The 14983-nt window shown below is 46.2% G+C and overlaps 2 protein-coding genes across 5 annotated transcripts; both read left to right on the forward strand.

Annotated features, from left to right (window-relative positions):
* Positions 1–365: 365 nt before the first annotated feature.
* Positions 366–6039, forward strand: LOC308590145 (phospholipase A2 inhibitor and Ly6/PLAUR domain-containing protein-like). Of its 4 annotated transcripts, none has more exons than XM_081199897.1 (5): positions 366–598; positions 1418–1534; positions 1792–1944; positions 3529–3666; positions 5731–6039. In XM_081199897.1, exons 1-5 carry the CDS (start codon positions 544–546, stop codon positions 5901–5903), a joined length of 636 nt encoding a protein of 211 aa, XP_081056023.1. In that variant the 5' UTR covers positions 366–543; the 3' UTR covers positions 5904–6039. The 4 variants fall into 4 exon arrangements, with proteins under 4 accessions (XP_081056023.1, XP_081056025.1, XP_081056024.1 ...); XM_081199899.1 differs by having other exon boundaries at positions 3529–3621; XM_081199898.1 differs by having other exon boundaries at positions 3529–3710; positions 4276–5868.
* A 756-nt stretch (positions 6040–6795) lies between these two features.
* On the forward strand, positions 6796–14885 carry LOC308590129 (phospholipase A2 inhibitor and Ly6/PLAUR domain-containing protein-like; the record flags this gene model as incomplete). Its single annotated transcript, XM_081199844.1, has 6 exons — positions 6796–7193; positions 8456–8518; positions 9372–9488; positions 11520–11672; positions 12873–13022; positions 14614–14885. Exons 1-6 carry the CDS (start codon positions 7136–7138, stop codon positions 14883–14885), a joined length of 813 nt encoding a protein of 270 aa, XP_081055970.1. The 5' UTR covers positions 6796–7135.
* Positions 14886–14983: the final 98 nt, after the last annotated feature.

Raw genomic sequence — 14983 nt, forward strand, 5'->3', positions numbered from 1 at the left:
AAAATCAGTAGAAGTGCAATAGCCAAACGACAGTTACATTCCCATCTGCACATTAAATCAACAGGTGTGGATCAGGTCTGTTCATTTTGGAACCCACAGAAATCAAATTCTTTGAGCAATCTTAGCTTAAGTATTGTTTACAAGGGGTGGGCATGGCTCTCTTTGGTTTTAGATGTGGGCCTTTCCCAACCCTCCTCAGAGAAGCCTGGGAATAAGCCTGGGGTTTTCTGGACGCAGGGCATATGTGACAGCCTCCCTCCTCCACCTTAAAACGTGCCTCTTTAAGTTTCTCAAAAGGAGATGTCGTCATGGCTGCTAATCCAAGACAGGCGCACAAGTTTCAGGAACTCGTTCCATCCAGGAACTATTATTGTGATCACACACAAACACATACATGCACTGTGCTCTTTCTGTGGCATTTTCAACCCACAGAGCTGTAAATCGTTCTGGATTGAGAGGTGTCTTCAACACACACACACACACACACACACACACACACACACACACACACTTCAGACTTGGTCCTTTGAGTTTCTCAGCACAATGAAGATTTCCTTGGAGATCTCTGTCTGGCTGCTGACAACCTTGCTAGCTACAGGTGAGTTGGCCGTTTTGAAAGCCACGGGCGACCTTCTCGTGTAAGAGCTTTTCTTGACTCTTTTCCAGGGTCTTAACCACAGGGAGGCTCGCCCACATCAGGGATATTCCAGATCCAACCCTAAGTGTTCAGCTGTCATGAAAATGAAAGCGGAAAAAAGATCAAGTCTCTGACCCAATTAGATGTAGAAATTTAAGAGAAAGGATGCAGGCAGCATTCTGCCCAATTGATCACCACAAAGTACAATATATGTGCCTCTAATTTATGATCTATCTCTTTTGCCCTGGCCACCTGCCCTCTTAGGCACTTCACCAGCTTCTAGCTCTACAGACCTCCCTTCTTCAAGATACCAGCCTTTGCAAACAGGCAGGCATCTTTTGTGGCGCCCCAACATTTCAAGAGACATCGGGACACCCACCACCTCGTCCAGATAGGGGCTGAAACAAGATGGTCATATGTTCTGCATTGCAGTGGGGAGTCCTCTATTTGAAATGCTTCCAGAGGGCAGTCCTCTCATTGAAGGTGACCTATATCTGAAGGGCTTGTGTGGTCTATGTCTGTTGGTGACCCCTGATCTGGGAAAACTATTAAGGGGCCCCTATGTGAGACATAGGAGAAGGGGACGACAGAGGACGAGATGGCTGGATAGTGTTCTCGAAGCTACCAGCATGAGTTTGACCAAACTGTGGGAGGCAGTGGAAGACAGGAGCGCCTGGAGTGCTCAGGTCCATGGGGTCATGAAGAGTCGGACACGACTAAATGACTAAACAACAACAACATGTGAGACATTGATCTCCTTTCTCTCTCCCTCTCCCCCAGGAATCTGCCTTCAATGTGAACATTGTGAAAGTGCCACCCGGTCGTGCTCTGGGCCTCTGCAGACCTGCAAAGAGCCTCAAAGTGCCTGCCTCACCCTCACAGTAGAGACCCGAGTGGGTAAGTGGCTCATGTTTTGTGGGCTCGGGTGGAAGGTTACCGTATTTTTCGCCCCAGGGGACTCCGCCTTTAGCTGTTCCTCTTTTCTTTTTCTCAGTTTAGCTTACCTCACAGGGCATGTTGTGAGATAATCATGAAATTACCCAGTCATTGCCAGCTCTAGGGTTTGCAGGGTCCCCAAAGGCACAAATCAACAAGAGTTCCTGCAGTTTGGACCCCTGGAATAGCTGGTTCTCACCTTCTTCTCATGCAACCAGGCAAAACGAGGAAAGTGGCCACTTACAAAGGATGCACAAAGCTTGAGTATTGCCCTCCGGGGCCCTTCACCGTCACCACCGCGCCAGAGGAACGCATTCGGAGCAACTCAGAGTGCTGCTGCCAGGATCGCTGCAACAAGGGAGCTTTGAGGTGTATGCATTTCATTTCATTGCCTTGCTAGCTCATTTGCTTCTCCGCCAACCAGGTTTATCAATCAGATTCCTGCATGGCAGAATCCTGGAGTCTTGGCTCCGACAACATGTCTTCATTGGGGAATGGGTGTTGTTTGGGTGTTCAGCATCTGCTGTGCATGTAGAAGGTCGCAGGTTCAGTCCCTGGCCTCTCCATGTCTGAAATCCCAGGGAGCTGCTGCCAAATGGTGTCAATGGCTCGACTCAGTATAGGACAGCGTCTGATGTACAATTTTATTTCAGTTTCTGCTCTCATTCACCACTTCCACCTTTCCTCCAAGGATCTCAACAACCCTACAACAACCCTGTGAGGTAGGTCACACTGAGAGACTGTGTCCGGCCCAAGATTACCTAGTGAGCTGCATAGCTGAGTGGGGATTCAAACCCAGGCCTCCCAGGTCCTAGTCCAGCACACTAACCACTACCCCATCATCGGAGCAGAAGAAGCTGCCTTATACTGAGTCAAACCAATTGGTCCACCTAGCTCAGTATCACCCACATTGCCTGGCAACAGCATTTCAAGCAAAGGACATTCCCATGGAAATGCCATTGGGAATCAAACCTTCTTCCTGCAAGGCTGCTGCCCTACTACTAAGCTACAACCCACATGGCTCTGATGATACGTTAAGGAATACTACATAGCGGTGCTAGTTGCATGGATGCTTCCCTCCCTGTTGTTACCACTTCCTTGCAAAGTGGCAATCCAATGGAAAGGACGTGTGGCATCCACATGCAAAGACCAAAAAGTGGCAGCAACCCACATTTGAATCTTGCTGTCCGCCCCTGCCAAAGGCTTCTGCAACCTTAGGTTGTATCCAGCCAACCTCTGCTCAGGAGATCCTTTGAAATGAAAGGACTTAAGCTGATCGTGCCCATTCATCTCGATGGGTCTGCTCTGAGTAGGATGAGCAATAGGCACAGGAACCCCAGTGTGACAGCACTACAACCTCTGTCATTCGATTGGTTGTGCTGACTGCCGCTGATAGGCGTTGTAGTAGGGGCAACCTCTGAAGAGCCAGGGGCTAACCACCTATGTGCTAGACCTTGAACTATGCCAACAAGTCCTCCCCAAGTTCACTGCCATATTTGTAGACAGTCATCTGTTGGAGAGACTGGATTTCCTGAGATTGGACTATATACCTTGAAAATCCCCTTTCAGGTCTCTGATTCCATGGCGTTTCAGCTGCTGCTGCTGAATGCAATGTCTTCCAGATTTCCAGAGTTCTTGCTCTGACGGTGTCAACCTGAAGCCAATCCACACTGAAGGCAGGAAGACACACTTCCCATTTTCCCCTGCCCTCACTCTCACTTGGCTTTCTTTGATGCTCGCCTCTAATGCCCCAGAGACTCTGATTCATTCCAGGGTGAGCAGCCTCTTGCTCACCCATCCCCAAATCTGCACTGCTAGCTATTGTTGCTAGGCCTGATGAAGCAATGTGGTACAAGCAGCTCCCTTTATCAAAAAAGGGAGTGGGCAAGCATTCCAGAAGTGTTAGTAGAATGGGATTTTGAATGTAGCTGCCAGCCTCTTTGATTTCTTCGCAGTGCCTTTGCTAAGTGAACCCAACCAAAGATGGTGCCCTCCACGCAACTTGAGAGGTTCTACCTGCACGATCGGTGACAAGGTTTTCTGCCACGGTCAGGAAGTCTACTGCATCTACCTCTCTGGCTACGCTGCAGCTGGTAGAGTTGCCAACTTTAGATTTTTAAAAATACGATCCTCAGAGGTAGCATCTAGATCAAGGGAAGTAATAGTGCCACTGTATTCTGCTCTGGTCAGACTTCACCTGGAGTACTGTGTCCAGTTCTGGGCACCACAATTCAAGAAGGACACTGACAAACTGGAACGTGTCCAGAGGAGGGCAACCAAAATGGTCAAAGGCCTGGAAACGATGCCTTATGAGGAATGGCTAAGGGAGCTGGGCATGTTTAGCCTGGAGAAAAGGAGGTTAAGGGGTGATATGATAGCCATGTTCAAATATATAAAAGGATGTCATATAGAGGAGGGAGAAAAGTTGTTTTCTGCTGCTCCAGAGAAGCGGACACGGAGCAATGGATCCAAACTACAAGAAAGAAGATTCCACCTAAACATTAGGAAGAACTTCCTGACAGTAAGAGCTGTTCGACAGTGGAATTTGCTGCCAAGGAGTGTGGTGGAGTCTCCTACTTTGGAGGTCTTTAAGCAGAGGCTTGACAACCATATGTCAGGAGTGCTCTGATGGTGTTTCCTGCTTGGCAGGGGGTTGGACTCGATGACCCTTGTGGTCTCTTCCAACTCTATGATTCTATGAGGTGATGCATCCCATTTCACCAATTCAGGTGAAACATGAAGGTGCTTTCCCTTCCCTGACCCAATGCCCCACCCCACTGGAGCCCCCCTACATGGGTGGTACAGCAGCAGCTGAGAAGTAGTGACAACAACAACAATTTATTTATACCCCGCCCATCTGGCTGGGTTTCCCCAGCCACTCTGGGAGGCTCCCAACAGAATATTAAAAACACAATAAAACATCAAACATTAAAAACTTCCTTAAACAGGGTTGCCTTCAGATATCTTCTAAAAGTCAGATAGTGGTTTATTTCCTTGACATCTGGTGGGAGGGCGTTCCATAGGGTGGGTGCCACTACCGAGAAGGCCCTGTGCCTGGTTCCCTGTAACCTCACTTCTTGCAGGGAGGGAACTGCCAGAAGGCCCTCGGAGGTGAACCTCAGTGTCCGGGCTGAGCAATGTCGGGGGGGGGGAGGGAGACTCTCCTTCGGGTATACTGGGTCGGTTCCAGCAAGAGCTCACAGAGCTCACAAGATCTTGCTAGAAGCTACTGCTGCTTTTCTGGTCACCCCCGGGGCACCGTCTCTTGGAGGTCTACCACCAGAGGCAGTTGCCTCAGCCTGCCTCATGGGTGGGCTGGTCCTGACCACCCTGGGTGTGGTTTTGAAGGATGAGCCAGGGCTGCATGGAATCAGGGCTGAACATAGGAAGCTCCCATATATTATTGGTCCAATGCCATCTACACTTGACTGGCAGCAGATCTCCAGGTTTTCAGACAGGACTTGTTCCCCATCTCCACCCTGGAGATGCCTGGGATAGTCACTGTACTACTTCACTAGAGCTCAGTAGTAGAGCATCTGCTTTGCAGATGCAGAAAGTTTCAGGTTCAATCCCCGATCTCCAGGTAGGACTGCGAGAGACTCCCTTCCTGAAACTCCAAAGAATGGCTGCTAGTTGGTGTAAACAATACTGGGATTGACCAGCTATCTGGATAGCTCATTTGGTTAGGTGCTGATAACATCAAGGTTGCAGGTTCAATCCCCATATGGGACAGCTGCATATTCCTGCATTGCAGTGGATTGGACTGGATGATCCTCAGGGTCCCTTCCAATTCTACGATTCTATGACTTGGTATAAGGCAGCTGTCCTTATGCATGATCGTTGGCTAAACTGGCTGATGGGAGTTGTAACCCAAGAACAGCTGGGATTCCAAGGTTGAAGAACACCAATCTACCCTGACTGGAAGCAGCTTCCCAGGGATTATGGCCATATGATTTCCCTGACCTATCTGAGATGCCACTGAGAATTGAACCTGGGACTATCTGCATACAAAGCAGGTGTTCTACCTCTGAGCTACAGCACTTCCCCCAAGAAATCATCAGTCAAGGTGGTTGCCTGGAGGGAGTGGAGAGGACCGAAGGAATGGCTCACAGATCCCGGGCATGTCTTGGTTTGATTGTTTTCTCCCATCCTCTCAGGTAGCAAGAATGAGACCTTTGTCAGACAAGGCTGCGGGACACAACATATCTGCACTGATAAGCTGGGCATTTTTGGAATACCAGGGTTGTTCCTTGAAACGCTGACGAAGGCAGATTGCAACCAGGCTAATGAAATTGACGACTCGGACTTCAGAGAGCTTTCATGGAACTGAAACACACACACACACCTTTTGGCTCTTTAGCCAGACTAAATTATTACATCAAGTGGGTCATAGGCAGGCAATGTGTGGGGCAGGAAACTTCTTTCAATGCAGACCGAGCGATGGAGAATATTCTGGATTTTCCACCAATACAAAATAAATATAAAGTTGCTGAATGGTTTCTTGTACCTTTTTCTGAGCTGAGCAGTCCTCAGCTAGACTAGTCAGACATGAGAGCCAGTGTGGTGTAGTGGTTAAGAGCGGTAGTCTCGTAATCTGAGGAACCGGGTTTGCGTCTCCGCTCCTCCACATGCAGCTGCTGGGTGACCTTGGGCCAGTCACACTTCTCTGAAGTCTCTCAGCCCCACTCACCTCACAGAGTGTTTGTTGTGGGGGAGGAAGGGAAAGGAGATTGTTAGCTGCTTTGAGACTCCTTAAGGGGAGTGAAAGGCGGGATATCAAGTCCAAACTCTTCTTCTTCTTCTTCTTCTTCATCCATTATACAAAGGGTAGGGAACTTCAGGCATGGATACTGAATGTGGCCCTCCAGATCTCTGTATCAGTCCATTGAAACTCTTTCCATGCCACACCCCATTTCCCCAGGCTCCACCTCCCATTTGGGATCTCTGGAACACTCTCCAGCCCACAACCCCTCTTCTCTCTTTTCCTCCCAGAGACTGAGAGCAGCCATGTAGTCATGTAGCATGGTTTGCCGGGGCCTGAGGCAGATATACTTGGGCCCGTGGAAGGTGGGCATGGAGGGTGAATCTTTAAAGGTAACTTCCAAACTCTATGATTCTGTGAGCCTGTTTTTGAATTTGAATGACTCTTCTCTTCTGTACAACAGGGTCAAGTGAACAGCTTTTTTTGTAATAAATGGACATCGAGGAAAGTACCAGGAAAGAACTATGGGGAAAAAACAACACTCACTCCCATGGGCTCCTCTGTTTGCCTAATTCTTGCTTTTTTGCCTTGCATGTGGTAATAAAGGTCCATAACAACATTATTATACTGTTTCTGCTCTCACAGCATCACCCTGGCATCCAGGGAACCTGCATGATTCATTGTTTGCACTTCATTTTATGGCTGGCTCTGGCTAGGACCAGAGATGGCCAGGGAGGATCACCTTAAGCTATACACACGGTCCCGTCTGAAATGTAATCTGCACCCTACCCATAAATTGTCACTGTGGGGAACTTGTTCTTTTCTGCTGTACGAAGCCCTCAGTCCCAGCCTGAGCACGGATGAGCACCATGCACACCTGCTTTGCCTTTTCCATCTTCTCTGCTCTGGTGACAGCAGGTAAACACTATGCAAAATCTGTTTTGCAGCTGAGAAACAGAAGCAGATTTGGGAGGTGGCATGGGAAGATAAGAGCTTTGGAAGTGAGGTGGGGAGGTGGCGAAAGGAGCAAGAAAGTGTTTCTGTACAGAGGTGCCAACTTGAATAAAATATTGGGAGAGGCCTGGATGAGCCCTGTCCCACATCACAAAATATGGCATGCACACACCATTTAAATGGCAATGCCCATCAACTTTTTTTGGGGGGGGTGGACCCCTCAAATATTTTATTGGAGAAAGCTGGTCTGTAGCAATTCAGACCTTTGGTTTTCTGCGTCAGAAAATGTTGAGACGTGCAACCTTGAGAGTGGTAGATTTTGCTTTGTGCATTCGTCTGGGAAGAGCAAATGAGGTAGGTCAAATATACAAACCCAAACAAAACTTGCGCACATCCCCAGCCAAGACATTGTGACCACCTTAGTGAAAACTAGGCCTCAGAGATAGGGGAAGGGGGGGAAGGCTCTGGTGCTTTTAACAATGGCAGAGAAAGAGGGGAATTTGGCAGTTTTCATGCCTGCAGCTTGAATGATGCCCTTCTCAAAATTTTCACCTGCTCTGCTACCAAAGGCCCAGGTGGCATTCCTTGCAATTGTCCTGGAAAAAACCAAGGCATCCCATTTCTCGCTCTAAGAGCACTGCGGCCATTTTGGGCACAATTTTGGGTTGAAGGAGCTTTGGGTATTGTCCATTTGTCACCAGTTTTTTAAAAGGCCCTGCTCCTTTGACTTGAGGATAGGGATGGGCGGACCTGTCAATTTCAGCTTCTCGTTTTTCCTGTTTTAAGCTCGGTTCTCCACATTCCTACAACGGTTTGCAAATTCTTTTCCTGAATCCCCACGGAAATTTGTCGTCATTTTGCTGAGAACCCCTCTCATTATATGTATGTTTATATGCACTTTCCCCTAACAGACACATTCTTGCAAAGTCATTTCCCCCCGTTACGAAGCGTTTTTGTATATTTTTTTCACTGACGTGTCTGTTCTTATGTACACTTTATCCCAGTATATGCATTTCTGTACACATCATGTGGCTAGAAATCTGTGCAGCAGTGCAAATTTCAAAGGATGGCTTCGGTTCCCAAATTGCTTTGGAAAATGTGGGTCTATGTCTCTACTTCAGTAGCCACCTCTGAAGCTTTCCTCAGGGATTTTGTCTCCCTGTCAGGAGAAGAAAAAGGCTTTAATTTCCTCTTTTAAAATCAGGTGCTTATTCTCATTCTAACAGGTGTACAGCATCTAGAAGAAACAAGGACACATAAAGGAGATAACGAATGGCACAGGCATCACAGTAAGCACACAAAGAGGATATGAATAATTACAAGCTTCTGAAAGGCAGGCAAAGGCAAGGATCATGAACATGGCAAGAGCAATGAGTAAACAATAACGTATGTTGAGATAAGAAAAGGGGGAAACGCAGGAAGCACCTAATAAAATGTGCAACCAAGAGAGAATAAGGATCGGAGGTGAAAGAGTCCAGATGAAACCATACTTTGCAGTTAAACGCTTAAGTCTTAAGACATCAGGGCCAGATTAAGACCTTGAGAGGCCCTAAAAGATTTTGGTGCCCCCAAATATAGCTAATTCAAAATATAATCAATAATAAGCAAAAAAAAATATTTGAAATTAAACGAAACCTTTATTTTTGTATACTTCCATTTTATTTATATTTGGAAAAAATATTCTCCTGCTTTTTCTAATTGCAAAGCCTTTGACCAGATCCTCAAAACTAATCTTACGTTGAAACGTCCGCTTCTGGATTTTGCAGAGAAAAGGCATCCAGCCTGCCTTGTTGCATAGTTGTTCTGTTGGGATTTTTAATACAATTCAACTGAGAAAATGAACTCTTAGCTGAGAAATTTGTGACCGTTAATGCTAAAAATCCAGCAGTGGGAAATTTCTGTGGTGCTCCCTTCCCTTGATGCCCAAAGCACGTGCTTATTTTACTTAATGGTTCGTCAAAGCCCTGCGAGACATCAAGGCTCCCATAAGAGAAACAGGCTTCCTCTTGGATAAGGTAGCAACTTGAGGCACTTTGGGTAGGATGGCAGGGTGTGTTCAGCAGCTGAAAAGCAATATGTGACTGTGAATGTGATTCTGTGAAGTTAGCTCCAACTGCATTTGCTGCTTATTTGTGTCTCCAGCAGATCTGATGTCTTGTGAAGTCTGCATTGCGGGCGGGGAGATGTGCCATGGGAAGATGCAACCTTGCTTTCTGGGGGAAGACACTTGCGCAAGCATTTTAGGGGAGACCACCCTGGGTAGGCAAAGGAGATGAGGCTCACAGTTGCTGATCGATTTCTCTTATATAGCCTATCTGTTTTTATTGTTAGTCAATAAACACTATGTCAAACTGTATATAAACCGTTATTTACAAGAAAGAAAGAAAGAAAGAAAGAAAGAAAGAAAGAAAGAAAGAAAGAAAGAAAGACGTCTTTCAAGACTTACCTTTCCATAATTTTCATTCCAGCAATTGATGAAGCAAGCCTGTCTTTCTACCAACTCACTGAGCTGAAAAGTCGCCTTTCTCCTATGAGCTAAATCAGTTGGTCTGCCATTTCTAAATATTTCTGCAATTGCTCCCTTAAAGGTGGGGCTTATGGATTTACCCCCGTTTTTCACACCGTACTGTTTTTGCAGCAGTCGTCATCATCATCATTAAAGATTTCAGATAGATAGGGATGCTTTCTTCAATTGCATAAAAAAGGACCAGCACTGGGAGTTTAGTATCAATGTATAACTGGTTGTTTATGTTATTGTTCTGACTGCTTCCAAAACTCATAACCCTGTGCTCCAAACTAGCAGGGTTGGTGAGAGTGGACAGGAGATATATTTATTATAGCCCTGTCCTCCTGGCCTGGACACTCTCTGAGCCATTCCTAATTTTGGTCTTTAGGAGGAGAGGACAGGGAGGGGTTGCTCTCCAAGACAGTCCAAAACTGTGTAAGCTGCCAGGCATAAGATGGGAGAGTCTCTTCTTTTGCTTTAAGGGTGGAAGATCTTCACAGGAAAGCCCACCTGTCCTCAGATTTTAAACAGCATTATTAGAACAGGTTTGTAAGCCCAGTGGCGTAGCGTGGGTTGTCAGCACCCAGGGCAAGGCAAGTAATTTGCGCCTCCTAACCCGTGGATTTGCGCCCCCTAACCCGTGGATTTGCGCCCCCTAACCCTAACCCCCAGGTGTTGCGCCCGGTGCGGCCGGCCCCCCCTGCACCCCCCACGCTATGCTACTGTGTAAGCCACCTTTGGCTATGTGAACTTTCTGTTGCTGAAAAGCAGCGTAGAAATTTGCGAAATAAATTAACATAGCTCAACATAAATTAACATACATTCACTCCTTAATTTACATTCAGTCTTTTTGACCCTAAAACAAGTAATCCTGAATTAATTAACCGCAGCTCATACTGCCAAGAAGAATCCAGACTGTTACTGCGCTCAACCATACAAATCTATCTTCTGATATTTGTCCAGCAGGTGTCACTGCTTCTTAGCATTACAGAGGTACTTCTGGTTGCGAATGGGATCCGTTCCGGAGGCCTGTTTGCAACATGAAAAGCCCACAACCTGAAGTGCTGTATCTGCACAGGTGCACTGCGTGATTTAGCGCTTCTGCACATGCGTGAGCGGCGAAACACAGAAGTAACCCTTTCCGGTACTTCCGGGTTGCAGCGGGACGTAACCTGAAAAAAGTAACATGAAGCAAACGTAACATGAGGTATGCCTGTAATACCGTCTGATTTTTATTTTGATAATAAAACCATTAGGATTCAACAGATTTCTTGGCATATATGGAAATAATGTTTCTAATGCAATTTGCCCCCTCTTTTTCCCATCAGATGTCAAGGAAATAAACAACTACCTGACTTTTAGAAAGCATCCGAAGGCAGCCCGTTTTAGGGAAGTTTTTAACATTTGATGTTTTATCGTCTTTTTAATATTATGTTGGGAGCCACCCAGAGCGGCTGGGGAAACCCAGACAGATGGGCGGGGTATAAGCAATAAATTATTATTAATTATTATTATTATTGTTGTTATTATTATTATTATACTCCACCCATCTTCCTGGGTTTCCCCAGCTACCCTGGGCAGCTTCCAGCATATATGAAAACTTAATAAAATGTCAAACATTAAAAATCAACATGTACACTTACACATGCGCAGAGACAGTTCAGTGTAATGTGTGAACGGACCTCTGGAGACCTCATAGTTAATTCTGATTCACCTTCTGCCCAGCCCTGCACTGACCTATCAGCTTATCCTTCTCTTTTCAAACTCTTTCTTTCTTCGCCTAGGCGTTGTGGCATTTACAGGTTCCTTGAAGTCCTGCACTGGGCACAGAGCTTGCAAAGCTGGCATCCGGACCATGACTGTTGGGCCTGGGATCATGCTGCGAAGAAGCGCCGTGTGCTGTAAGAGAGAGAGCTGCCAGAAGCAACTGGCTAAATGTACGTATCTCCTGTACTTGCCTGGCTTTGAAGATGCACCTCCAGGCCTGAAGGGGGCGCTGTACTAAATGACAAGGACTCCATAGAGTTCTTTTGCTTATTTTAAAGCAGGGGGCTGGCAACCTTTTTGAAGCCCCCAGGCATATTTGCAAAATGGATAAACAACCGTGGGTACCATAGTCACGCTGCAACTCTTCCTTCACCACCATCATCATCTTCATTTTATTATTATTTATTAAATTTGTATACAGTCATACCTTGGATGTCAAACACCTTGGCTCCTGAACAAATCAGCTCCCGAACGAGCGAAACCTGGAAGTGCAGAAGTGAGCGTTCCGGTTTTCGAACGATTTTCAGAAGCTAAACGTACAATGGGCTTCCGTGGTTTCCGATTGGCTGCAGGAGCTTCCTTGCAGCCAATCAGAAGCTGCGGTTTGGTTTCTGAACGTTTTGGAAGTCGAACGGACCTCCAGAACGGATTCTGTTCGACTTCCAAGGTACGACTGTATTGCCCTTCAATTGAAGACCCCGGGGTGGTTCACAACAGAAAACTAGAAACTAAGAATACAAAATAAAACAAAAACAGACCAAATTCCCCCTCCTGCAGAGGACTAATTGTACACCAAAGAAGTGGTTGTTAAACGGGTCCAGTGTAAATTAAGCCAGCAGAAAGCACACAAAATACAAATTTGATTCAGATGCTATGGTTGGCTGAGATGACCTAAGCCTGGCAGTGGGGAACACAAACCTGTAAAATAGGGTTTGAGTTACTGTACCCTTTTTTCTGCTTAATTTATGCCATGTTGCCAGGTCACATGACCAAGCTGATTGGGCTTAGGATCCAGCTTAACTCTCCCCTCTTTGGTCCAGCCTTCACCCAGCTCAGTTCACCCAACTGGCGTCTGGCTGAGCCAGGATGGAAGAGAAATGCTGTCATATCTCTGGCTGAGGTGAAGATGAGGGAGCTAAGCTAGCGCCGCCTGGCTATGCCAGGAAACTGCCAGCTCAGGCAGAGATCTGCTGGATCCTAGCCCTGCTCATCCCAGTGGAACTTGCTACAGATGTGTTTCTACCTGCTGAAGCCTGGGAGGAAAGGCATTGAATAGTGTGGGCTTTGGGTGGTTCATTGATCCATCCTTTCTTGGGTTCGTTCTGTTGCATTCTGACTCCTGTGATTGTATTCCCTCTCCTTCCTCCCAGTACCCCCAGTCAATACTACAAGGAATGGCTTCACCTGCCCAGCTTGCTATGCGAAGGATTCACATTCGTGTGAAGCTGAAGGGTCCATGGATTGTACTGGAACAGAGGACCATTGCGTTCACATTACAGGCATTCTGGAATCAGTAGAAGGTAAGTCAGTAGGGAACAAAGCTGAGGAAGAGAGCTGAATTCAACTGACATGAATCAGTTGGAAGATACCACAGGAGCATCAAGTCCACACACCCCCCCCCCCGGGAAGGCAGGAATCTTTTGCCCAATATGGGCCTTGAACCCACAACCCTAAAATTAAGAATCTAGTACACAGCTCCATTTGCACTATATGTTTAAGACAGTATCATGCCGCTTTAAACAGTCATGACTTCCCCCAAAGAATCCCGGGAGCTGTAGTTTGTTAAGGTTGCCAAGTGCTGCTAGGAGAACCCCTATTTTCCTCACAGAGCTACAGAGCACAGAGCTTATTGAACCATAATGGTTCAATAGTCGACTTCTCTTTTGTGGGAATTTTGCAAATTGTAGTTCTGTGCTTTTGGGAAGCCGCAACTCTTTAAGGTGGCGTGATACTGCTTTAAATGCTTATTTTTTATTGCATTTGTTGTTGAATGGTGATGGATTTCTTTTCCACATGAGGATGAATCAAGAGAAGTGCCATCCATGGGTTTGTGGTACAGAGTGAGCAACATAAACTCTAAGAAGCTATTGCAATTTAAACGAGGGTAAATCGTGCTGCTGTAACTTACTCCTTTTTCCAAAAACTCTGTTCAGCAGCAGGGCTAAAGCAGTATCATACCACTATAAACAGTACTCTTTTTTTGATAATAATTTTTATAAGTTTTCAGTTACAATAACAGCCTCATTATAACAATGCCAAATTATAATACAATTAGTAATACCAATCATTCAGATGCCAAATTGTACAATTTGGGTGCTCCACCCTACCCCACATGCTAGAATTGATGGTTGGATGATTTACTTTATTTCCGCATTCCAAAATCTTATAAATTTCAGTTACACTCCAGTCAAAATAACAATCCCTTATACCGCAACTGCAGTTTTAATGACTTCCATTCGTATTGACACATTCAATGATTTATGAAGCTACAGGTGAAGCATTCAAAGTCTCTCCTTGTTCTTCCTGTGTGTGGCAGTTATTCTGTCCGTAATGTTTCTTCCTGTCCTTGTAATATATTACGTCTATCTTTTGGCACCATAACATTCCTGGCTTCTTCCAAAGAATCCTGGAAACTGTAGTTTGTTAAGGGTGCTGAGAGTTCTTAGCAAACTCCTTATTCCCTCTACTTCCCAGATACAGTTCCCAGAGTTTCCTGAAAAGAGGGATGGATTGTTCAACTATTCTGGGAATTGTAGGGGGACAGGAGTCTCCTTTCAGCACCCTTAACAAATGACAGTTCCCAGGATTCTTTGGAGGAATCTGTGGATGTTTAAAGCGACTCGATACTGCTTAAAATGGATAGCCCAGATGGGGCCTAGAAGTCCAGGGAGTTCAAGAGAACTAGAAAGAGCCCAAAGAAAATTCATTGGCTTTACAGCAGAGTAGATCAGATTTAATTCTACCGAAGGTTTCGGCTTACACCAAGGCAATGACACTGACCGGAGCTTAACGGAGCTCAGAACAGAACGCCGTGTGCAGAGATTAAAGAAAAACAAAAGCAAATGAAGGATCCATGAGACATGACTCTGACTCTTCTTTTTTGCTTTGCAGTTGCTGCGAATGAAAGGTTTGCAGCCAGAGGTTGTGCTGTGCCCAGCGTCTGCGAGCATAGCAAGGGGATGGCTGTTTTTGCTGGTGTTTACACTTACACACTGTCCACAGTCAGGGAATGCTACGCAGCCCCTTCTGCGAAAAATGCTGCCTGTCTACACCACCAACACTCCTGGCTGGGGACCCTTCTCCTCTGCACACTGCTGCTTCCAGTGTCCTCTGTCTGCATTCCGCCCAGTCTCTCATCCTGGCTGATAAAGTGCTTCACTTGATCTCTCTCCTCTTCAGTGACAAGTCTGCCATAGCGTACATAACATAATAGGGCTGTACACAACATGCACACAAACATGCAGACCCTCCAAGTGTCCCT

This window comes from Podarcis bocagei (genome assembly GCF_964188305.1).
Source record: "Podarcis bocagei genome assembly, chromosome: 7".
In the NCBI taxonomy this organism is placed as follows: domain Eukaryota; kingdom Metazoa; phylum Chordata; class Lepidosauria; order Squamata; family Lacertidae; genus Podarcis; species Podarcis bocagei.

Coding starts and splice junctions, on each gene's coding strand:
- LOC308590145 (XM_081199897.1), top strand. CDS start 544: ATGAAGATTTCCTTGGAGATCTCTGTCTGGCTGCTGACAACCTTGCTA. Junction 1,535..1,791: donor CACAGTAGAGACCCGAGTGG/GTAAGTGGCTCA, acceptor TCATGCAACCAG/GCAAAACGAGGAAAGTGGCC. Junction 3,667..5,730: donor CTCTGGCTACGCTGCAGCTG/GTAGAGTTGCCA, acceptor CCATCCTCTCAG/GTAGCAAGAATGAGACCTTT.